This window comes from Anarhichas minor, unplaced genomic scaffold (assembly GCF_050575085.1).
Source record: "Anarhichas minor isolate MPS153535 unplaced genomic scaffold, ASM5057508v1 ptg000011l, whole genome shotgun sequence".
In the NCBI taxonomy this organism is placed as follows: domain Eukaryota; kingdom Metazoa; phylum Chordata; class Actinopteri; order Perciformes; family Anarhichadidae; genus Anarhichas; species Anarhichas minor.
The window spans coordinates 6,384,993-6,395,767 of record NW_027466457.1 but is presented as its reverse complement, the minus strand read 5'-3'; the positions used below and the strand labels follow the sequence as shown (position 1 = coordinate 6,395,767).

Sequence of the window (10,775 nt, the reverse complement as noted above, 5' to 3'; positions counted from 1 at the left end):
GATTAGTCATTTACCTTATTCAGAAATAATGAATTATAAACCATATGATCCAACAAATTTGTGGGTCAGAGGTTGGAGCAACTTGAAAGCATTTTTATACAATATAATTGAAGTCTTACTTGAGTTGAGCTCTAGTATTTCAATGTGGCCAGCAAAATTACAATTTCACAAAAATGCAGGAAGGCATTCTGCTTGACTCAGAATGCATAGGATTTGCACATGGTGTTGAAAAGCCTTAGTATAATGCAGGTTATGGGTTTGATAACAAATCTAAAACGGATAATGCCTTCTGAAACAATAATCAAGAGACGTGCCTCTTGGAGAGATAAACTAACCAGGTAGTAGTGCTGTAGAGTCAAATGCTACACTGTAGCTGTGACAGGACTGGCCATGCTCAGACACAAGATGGAAAACATTGAATACGTGTGATTTAATACTGTCAAGTTTGTACAGTATGTGCTCATGAGGTGTTTTTTTATTTAATTTTCATCACAGTGGCTTCAACTTTAGTCAGGGACTCAATTTTATTCTAAAACTGTAGCACATGAATTACCACTGGCTGATTTTAAAAGACTGAATTATTGACAAGTATTATGTAACATTTCCTGTAAATGGCACTGAAAAAAATGACTCAAAGGCTGGTCAACTATAAAGATTCACGCTTAGACTGTTAATAAAAACAAACAATTGGCCGCTTTTGGTGGAGTGGCTGCCGTCAGAACAATATACAATTGCAGAACAAATACAAAGTGGCAGTGACTTAGTGAAATATGTGCAGGTACTGAACATGCTTTCATTGAATACAAGCCGAAACTATTAATGCCACAGTGAAAGTATCGTCGTCTGCTATCTCTTAATGAACCACTGTAGTCTGGCCTTTTATTTGTGACAGTACAAGTTGCTCAGACTCTTGTCAACATGTAAGTAAAAAAAAGTTTTTTTTATGTAAAATTGTTTTGTAAATTCAGCTGCCAATGTAAAAATATTGTGAATTGTATTTTTTTGTATCATACATCACTACTGTTTGTTTTTTCTTTTTTGTATTGTATATAAAAAGCACTTTATTTTAATTTTTCAAATAAAGATCTAATGGATCTTTTTTTTTGAATTATTACATTAAGTAAAACATATTTACCTATTATTTATACAGATGACTCATTTACATTCATCTGCATAACTGGCTACAATGTTAAGATTTTGAAGGTTTTAATATTATGATCTTGCTGATTTAATCAGTTAGGGTGGCGTCAGAAACACTGCAAACCCAGGGGAACAAAGAGGCGTGTCTCTGATAAATCTCTCATGCACCACACACCTTAAAGGTAAATAGAGGCTCGCACTTGCGTATCTGTTCTGTGTGTCTATTGTGTTACAGCTGCACACAAGGATGACATCTTAACTCTTGATGACGCCAAATAATTATACCGTAGGTTGCTGCTGCAGTAACTTGATAGAATCCAGGTAGGCAGTGGCACATTGGGTCCATTGATTCGGATGATACCCGCCTCCACTGAGATTTGGACCAATGAGTGGCTGTGAGACTTTAACAGAGGCTTTTATTTTGGGTTGGCACGCAGCCGAAGTCAGCTCGTGAGGGAAGCCGCGGCTGAATTTTAACTTGACATTTTGACGCTTTGTATGTGCTTTTATTCATTCCAACATGGAGCGACCCAGCCTTCGGAAGTTGTTTTCTGCTTGTGATGTGAACAAGTCCGGTAAAATAGAGTACGAGGACTTCACGGTGGTCTGTCTTGAGCTCAACGTGTCCGAAACTGAGATCAAAACTCTGTTCGACAAGTTCGACGCAGACGAGGACGGATGCATCGACTTCAGCATGTTCTCGTCCAGGTTTCAAGAGGTTTCGGAGACTCTGGACTTTGCGTCTTTCGGTGCCGGGTCGTCCCGGAACCGAGGCTGCCCGTGGGAAGAGTTTGAAGGCCGGATAGATGCTGAGTCTGTCCTCTCTGAAAGGTAAACGCACATCCGGCTGAAGCGTAATTAACCAGAAAAGTGAGCCAGCGGCTATTGCTGCTTCTGGGACCTTTACTGTCAGTTAAGACGTCGGCTGCTGCGTAAACACCTGTTCCTGGTGCTATTTCCTTATTTTATTAAGCAGCTAAAACACGGATTTGTTTCATTAGTTTTCAAGCGTGTCGGATTGTCCTTTTGTGGTGACTCATAAACCCACACACCAACAATACACGTCAATGTTTAATCTAATATGGATGTAAGGGCTCTGCCCTGCAGCAGCGCACATAACGTTAGTCATGATGTTGTGTGACTTTAAATGAAGACCTATCGGTAATGGAAACAGAAGCCAACGCTGGTTTAACACTAAAGCTACCCTTTGTTAGTAAATGAACAGTCTATTATGATCATTAACTATTTCCTACAAGTTCAAATGTGAGAAACAAAATGGATTACAGTGACAGAAGCCTGTTACTGAGCTTCAGTTGTCATCATGTGTCCCAATTAACAGGTGGTCAAGTTATGTGCTGTCGTCAAGACAAACAATTAAGAGGAGAAAACACGACAGAAAAAAAGACTTGCCTTTATTATGCCATCATAATTAACAGTTGTTGACCAAACTGTTAAGATTTAGAAAATGAAAGCATCCTGTCGTCAACCAGAGTTCAGATGGATATTACGTACATGTATTCATTTTGTATGGAAGTTTATTCATATCAAAGGTAGCTGATGATAGAATTTGGAAGAGACAGATTTGTCAATTTGTTTTCTCCAATTGTTTTTGGCAGACCTCACTACATTAGGAGTGCAGACTTTGCTCATTATTTTTGTTTTGTTGCTACCTGGCTGTTCAGGTCATATACTATATTTTCATAGTTATGTGTGTAAAATGATTGAGTTTAATGCACATTCGGCTGTTGCTGAGCCAAATGGTGTGATGCTAATCAGGATCCTATGTGGGATTTAAACACACTGCCTTTTATGTTTTTTATAAAATGGTGTTCCTGTTTAAGTATGTTTGGAGATATATATATATATATATATACACACACAATCGGCACTCCGCATGTCCAACTGTCAACAGAGGTGTTGTGCCCTAAGCCCTATTGTTGAGTGAAGATTGAAAGTGGATGATGTTGGTGTGAGAAGTTTATATTGATGTTTGATCATTTTTTTCCCACTATGAAATGTACACCTTTAACATCCACCTTTCAGGCCCACGGGGGTTGAGTATTTGATTCTAGAAAGATAGATTTTGGGTATGATGCTGAGAAAATGCCTCTCACCTGTCATTGCTGGAAGTAACCATTTGTTCTCCTCCCACAGTCTCAGGGAGCAGCTGGCTGGTCTGTACCAGGCCATTCACATTTCTGCAAACACAAATCTACTGCAGCAGTATGAGGACATCATCCACTCTCTGATCAGTCAAAGCCAGGACAACAGGCTCGAGTGTGAACAGCTGGAGACCAGTATAAAGCGGTGAGGGTGACTTTCAGCCTATTGACTGTGTGAGGCCAGTACAGCTCAGAACATACGACCTGTGAAATAGAAAGAAACAGCATGATTATGACATAAAGGCCCATTATTTAAACAATAAACCACATCACACAACTGTTAATGATGATAAACACTCAGCTCATGTGGCTATATTGTGAGCAGTGACATTCAGTATTATCATTTGAAAGTGAATGTTTAAAATTAAACTTGTTGGACAGGGTGTTTTTAGTTTTGTTGAATTTATTAAATAAGCATAACTGTCCTTACTGCAACCTAACTGCTTGTAGATTTATTTAGACTCCAGAGCAGTGGTGAACTGCTGCCCTCTACTGGCTGTAAACCATAGAAACTGGACTAACCCTGTAACTCGATTCCCTGGAGTCCACTGCATCTACCGGGATTAACTGTTTGACTTAAAGCTGCTTTCATTGATTTCAGCCCATTAGACTAGAGGACAGAAAAACATCAAAACAAGCAGACTGGTAAACAACTGACATTATTGCCTTTATAGTTGACGTGTTAGCAATTTTCACGACATGTTTCGGGCCACCAGACAAATGTAAATCCAATGTTCACTCTCTTTTTGTCTCCGTTTTGGTCTGAAACAACAACAATGTGTCTTCAGCTACAAGAGCGTCAACCTTTTTACCAGCTAATCGTTGGCTTTGCCTGTCTGTCATTTGGTGCTGGATAAAAAGCAACGAGTGGGTTTATCAGTTGTTGTTTTTTTGTTATGGAGATAAGCTCAACATTAAAACTGATTTAGCACTATAAGCAATCCTATGAGTTATTTGAGTCAATGTAAATATCAGTTCAAGTCTGTTATTGGGCCCTTCTGCTGCTGCTGTAAATTAGTGTGTCAGCTGGTAAATTGTATGAACACAATAATGTATGAACAGCATTCAAGAAAATTGTCCTGATGTCATGCGTAGTAGTAGTAGTAGTAGTAGTAGTAGTAGTAGTAGTAGTAGTAGTAGTAGTAGTAGTAGTAGTAGTAGTAGTAGTAGTAGTAGTAGTAGTAGTAGTAGTAGTAGTAGTAGTAGTAGTAGTAGTAGTAGTAGTAGTAGTAGTAGTAGTAGTAGTCAGCAGAGAAAAGATTACTCTAATGACTGTAATCACAGTGGTTATTGATATTCAAGCTGAACAGTGATTGTATATATTAAAGGTTATATAATATGTGAGTTAAGTCTTTTAATAATTTCCTTTACAGTAAAACTGTGAAGTGACCCCTCACACAGAACCTTTAACCGCCTCTTGAATTTCACTCCTACACAGGAATAAACCCTGTCGAAGCTGTTTTTGTTAAGCTTTCTGCGGTTCAGTAACTACACGGCATGAGAAAGGTGACATTCCTTATTCAAGGAAGTAGGAAGACAATAATGTGCTGCTCTGCTTTGTCCTTTTAGTCCTTTTTAAAACTGGATATATAGCCAGCTATTGTACCTATATTTCCACTATGTTCAAATTAACAGACCTTTGAAATGTTTGCATAAAACTTACACCGAACTAAATGAATCATATATATATGAGGTCTTACTGAGAAATCTGACGGACAACATTTAGCACACCTGTGGAGCCTGTCCCTCCCTCGGCTCTGGTTGGGTCGTGCGTTGTCTGACGAGAGCAGAGCAGTGGCAACTGCAGCACGTTTGAAGTCGAATTGGTCAGGTAGAATTGACAAATGGATAGTAGGTGAATCGACTCCTCTTCTTGTTCCTGCTGTATTAATCTCTGGGACTGCTGTTGGAGAATCGGCTTTGCTTCAGCAGCAGTGAGACTGTCGGCACAAACTTTAACATTCTTTCCTGTTCAAACAGAACCGAGGAGATGAACAACAGTCAGCTGTCAGAACTGGAGGACGATATACAGAAGCAGCTTGTCAAAAGCGAGAAGAGGGTGAGGGACGAGGTAAGTCTGACGCCTGCATTGTAGTGGATGATTGCTCCTATGCTTTACTCTATTTATAGAAAGTGAAACGTATCCAACCAAATGAAGTGGCTGTCGTAAAAACAGCTGCATTTATTCAACAGTACACTGAGAAATGGACAAAAAAATAGTTCAAAGTGAAACTTTCACTTCACTGGTTCTTGTGAGCTACCTGCATATTTGTGGTGCAGCACATAGCAGCAGGTTACACGTCTCCTCACAAAGAGCCTCTGTATAGGCAGATGAAAGCCCCTCTTCAAGGCCTGAGCCGGTCTGCACCTCTAACTACTTTGGTTTCATGTTTGTAGGAGCGTAAAAAAGTGGAAGGAGTTATGGCGGCCATGCAGAGGAAGCACAAGAACGAGGTCACAGATCTGCATGCGACTGTGGACAGACTGCTAAAGGTAGGTTTTTCCACACGGCATGCATTTATTTTGTTTTTGCACAGTAAACGGATTGTATAAGGATGATTATGTTTTCTTACGTCATGAAAAAGAGAGAGGGAAAGCCACTGTAACTGAAAGGCAACACAAAAGCTCTAGGATATGCAGCTGTGGCCCAATTTCTGCTGCACCTGAAAGACAGAGAAAGTGGTTAAAAAACGTGACTCATTTGGAAAAGGTGGCCTTTTTAAAGAGAGCCTTAAAAGACCGATAAATACTTGGTATGTTATGTCCAGCCATTATGAGAGCGGGAGTCAGATTGAGGAATTAGGGATGCTGCTTGGATGCAATCAGTGCACGGACAAGCATAGAGGGTCATGTTTGATTAGATGCTGTATGTAAACAACTTGTGGAATGCTGTTGTTGGCTTGCTAGCCATGCTGGCTCCTATAGTTTATGCTTACAATCCAGCTACATGTAATTTCTTGTCATGCCTGCTTTCCCGCCACAGCACACGCATCACTAAGCAAAATCTGAGGGGGGGGGGGTGTGTGTGTTTGAGGTTTCAGGTTCAACTCTTGAACCAAGTGCTAGTAGAATGATACAATTGGTAAAAATGGAACACTATTGTCTCATAGTTGCAGATTGCGAAGACCAATATCGAGCAGTTTAAAGAAATGCTCAGCAGTCTTCTCCTTTTCACACACACATCTTGGAAAGCTGTTTCCACGGAGAGTGTAAACACACTTACTTAAGCTATTGATTGCATGGCAGTAGTCTTCTATTCATCACTGAGATGAAGCAAACCTTGTTGTCTCTACATTATCAACACAACAAAATGCTTGTGTAAATGTCTTTTCTCAAGAGCCAAAAGGACTTCAACCATTCAAAGGAGGAGTTGGACGGACTGAACATACGGATCAGTAATCTCTCACAGGTACTTCATGCATTAGTTCTCACACCAAGTCACATGTATGGAGTTGTTCCAGTTATTGACTTCATCTCCTCACAGGAAAATGAGGACCTGCGAACGTCTCTGCTACAAGCCCAGACGGACATCGCCGTGCTGCTCTCGGAGCTGGACAAGCTGAAGAACATGTACGCAGACCAGAAAGCTCAACATAAAAGGTGAGGCAGTGTATTTAAGCTCAGCTCATGTCTGTTGACACAAAATCTAATCCAGCTTCCAGTACAACATCAACAGCACGTGTGGCTTGTATTTCTTGACAGAGAAACGGATGAATTGAAGAGCATGGTTATGGAATACCAGTCATATTCCAATCAGATTCAGATTCTTCAGTAAGTCTTTCACTTGATAAAGCTGTCTAATGTGGGCATTTAGTAAGTGATTTCTTTTTTTGGTGTATAAATCAAGAATGCAGAGATTTGGTCATTTTAGTGTCAATTGTTTCTGTGTTACCATAAAATGTTAATAATTACCATCCTTTGATTTAAAGGTTTGGTTCACCAAAATTAAAAACATCCTCGTCCCGTATACCTCTGACGGTATCTCGCCAAGAAGGATAGTTTTGATTTTAATTGCTCAGGCTTTGAAATAATGGCCTCTGAGATTTCTGTTGACACCAAAATAGTTTTTTGTGGAGCTCATTAAAAGATAGAAATAGACACTAAAAATATTCTTAAAAAGATACATCTGCCACAATTCTTTAACTGCCCCTTATTAAGCATTTATGAGCGGAATAAAAGCAGGATAAATGGTTTATAACACACTATACGGAGCTGTAAACCGATATAATGTATATAAGGATATAACTCTTGTGGGCACCCATGTACGGATGCTTTTGTATAAACAAATATGAATGACGATTAATAAAACAGAGTTTTAGTAATATCAAATGTGTCTTCATTGGAGAAATTATAATTATTAATAAAAACTGTACATTTAAAAATGTTCTCTTCTCTATACAGCTACATTATATGTGTGTGTTGTAAACCTGTTATGTTTAAATAATATGCTTCCTAAAGTTAAATGGCGTAATGTGTGAACCACACCGTTAACATACTTTGAATACCAGAAGAACAGGGTTTAGTGTGTTTACTGGACAATGCAGAGTGCATGGGGTGCATAGTAACACAAGGACGGTGTAATAGTTTGGCTTGTGAATACTTTTGTGGTCCTTTTTTTTTGGTTTAAATGTTTTCTTACTCTGCGTTGTCCAGTCTGTAAAATACCAGGTTAAGTTAAACCACATACAAACTACACTCCCTGCATTGTCATTACAACATGTTTACCAAACAACATTTGTAAGGAAGTAAATGTTTGCACATGCATGCGACTCAGTCTTGTATTTCCTTGAACACGTCATTAGGGAAACGAACAAAAAGCTGTATGACAGTAACGACGGGCTCCGCTCTGCGTTGGCCAGTGAAGCGGTTGCAGCTAAAAGGAGGGTGAGTCCTTTGTTTGCTGATGACATATTTCCTCATACCTACTGGCTCGACATCAAATAGAAACTTACAGTGAATTGCATTCACTAGTTGTGAAAAAAGTGTGAAAAACGTTTCCTCCCTGACTTTCCTAATCTGCTCAACAGCTGCCCGCCCGAAATGAAATCCCAGCCCGAAGGATGAAGCCCCTCCGACAGAGCACACTCAACCATGGCAGGTATATACAGTGTTTAACACACTTCTGTGACTCTGCGGATTGATCTCTCTGTGAGTTAAATTGTCACAGCTAAAGCAAGTGTGTCGGTGCTTGCAGCCCGGAGCAGGATCCCAGCAAAACAACCTTCTCTCATGTGGCCACCTGGGCTGATAAGTACCTGGACAGTGGAGTCTCGCTGCCGATGGACACAGCTCAGAGCTCAGGCAGCGATTACGACAGTGACGACAGCAGGGGCTCAGTAGAAACGGTGCACCACAGTTACTCATATGTCCCGTCTGATGTGGAGGTCAGAACACCCATCAGGTCTAAATACTGGGCCATGTTATGCCAATATGCTGTTGAGCTGTGACAACTTTCAATGAGTATTTACTCTGTCTGTTACAGATGTCAGAAATGAAATCTGAAGCCGCAGTGTCGATGGCTCCTAGCAAGGCGAGCTCTATTGCGTCATCTATACGACGCCGTTTGTCTGCATTTTCCACAAAGGTACAATAGCTGTTTTATGCTTAGTGATTTTTAGCCCCAAAGAAGTAAACATTTGGCAGTTTAAAAAAAAATAAACAGATAAGCGGAAAGTTTGTGTAGCAGAAATGTTTGCAATGTGAGCATGTTGGCATGCTACATATAACTGTTGTTTGAACTGCCATTTAAATTACTATATTCCAGTGTGCATTTAAACTACATGTGGAAGTTGTTCCTGTTCCGATGCACAGATTGTAAAGCCCTCTGAGGCAGATTTGTGATTTTATTGAAATGCTGTACAAAGAAGTATATACAACATAACGCATTATTTTCAATCAGATTTTTTCTATTTTAATAGTCTATTGACATGCAGGTAACTCAAATCATTTTTTAAAAAAACAACTCGACTCAAGGTCCACTTACGAGGTTTTTCTGGAGGTTTCCAGCACATCTCACAGTTTTCATCAGCAGATAGTTTGTTCAGTTGTCATGAAGTGAAGTATGGAACCTAGATCTTGTGATGGCCGTATAATGGCAAAGACAGACTGACGGATGTGATGGAAAGCTCCGGTAGAACAAGAACCTGGACCTATGAGTTTAGGCAAACGACTTAGTTTAAGAGTAATCATTCGCCGTCAACTAACTGAATGCTTACTGTTCTCTTTATGAAGAACACTACAGACTGAAAGATTTTCAACAAAAAAATGTAGTAAGCTTGTTATCTTTTGTGGCGTTTCCGAAGCCTTTAGAAGCCAGCATAGAAGAACCTGAGGAACCCGCTCCAATGTACCGTCTGGTTTTAGCCGGAGACGCGGGAGCTGGAAAGTCCAGCTTCCTGCTGAGACTGACGCTCAATGAGTTCAAGGGAGACATTCAGACGACGCTGGGTAAGTGCCACAGAAAACGCATCGCATTTCATCAAACACTGACACAGTCTTGAGTTCAGACATTTAAATCAGCTTTTTTTTTTGGTTCTCAGGAGTGGATTTCCAAATAAAGAGGATGCTTGTGGATGGAGAGAAGACGAGCCTGCAGATATGGGACACAGCTGGGCAGGAGAGGTATTGCACCGGCTCGCATAGTGTTTATCAAGGAAGTAGCAACATGAAAAACATGGTGTTATCAATTAAAACTCGCGACATGTTATTTTGATAATGACTGGAGAATGGGGGAAAAATCAGTGTTTCTTTTGACTGTAGGTTCCGTAGTATCGCCAGGTCTTACTTCCGTAAAGCTCACGGAGTCCTGCTCCTCTACGATGTCACTTCAGAAAGCAGCTTCCTTAACGTCAGAGCATGGGTGGACCAGATTCGGGTAACTGTGGAAATGCTGATTGACGAATACATACGGCACCTAAAAGCGGTAATATACTTTACAATGTCCTTTTTGTTTTTATACAGGATTCAACGGACGAGAAAATCCCCATGTGTGTTATTGGAAACAAGGTGGACCTGCGAGAGCAGCTTCCAGAAGGGAGCTGCGTGAGCAGTTTGCACGGAGAGAAGTTGGCCAAGGTGTGTAACCTTTCATTCCATCCGATAGAAAAGTGTTTATACAGACGCCCGGCCTCCCGGGTGTCTAAATAAACTCACTCCAGTCAGGTATGTCGACGCTTTGCTTGCAGGCATACGGCGCCTTGTTCTGCGAAACGAGTGCCAAGGAGGGAACCAACGTTGTGGAGACTGTGCTTCATCTAGCGAGGTAGGAGGCCAGAGAGAGAGAGAGAGTTTGAGTTATTCTTCAGGCAACACTTAGACTTGGTTTCCATTCCCGCAGAGAAGTAAAGAAAAACGTCACACTGAGGCGGCAGTCTGATTCTCAGGTCAGACTGAGTCAATCCAACCCAAAGAAGACGCTCAACGCCTGCTGTGGGCTGTAGATGGTTGATGTCGGTCGATCCGATGGAGCAATGA

The 10,775-nt window shown here is 40.7% G+C and overlaps 1 protein-coding gene across 1 annotated transcript; it reads left to right on the top strand.

Moving 5' to 3' along the window:
• Window positions 1-1,660: 1,660 nt before the first annotated feature.
• Window positions 1,661-10,741, top strand: rasef2 (RAS and EF-hand domain containing 2). The gene is made up of 17 exons (XM_076089895.1): window positions 1,661-1,971; window positions 3,295-3,447; window positions 5,283-5,373; window positions 5,700-5,795; window positions 6,640-6,711; window positions 6,787-6,902; window positions 7,005-7,073; window positions 8,105-8,186; window positions 8,330-8,400; window positions 8,497-8,686; window positions 8,785-8,886; window positions 9,605-9,749; window positions 9,842-9,923; window positions 10,062-10,176; window positions 10,263-10,376; window positions 10,487-10,563; window positions 10,639-10,741. The coding sequence occupies exons 1-17, from the start codon at window positions 1,661-1,663 to the stop codon at window positions 10,739-10,741; spliced, it is 1,989 nt and encodes a 662-aa protein (XP_075946010.1).
• The last annotated feature ends 34 nt before the right edge of the window (window positions 10,742-10,775 follow it).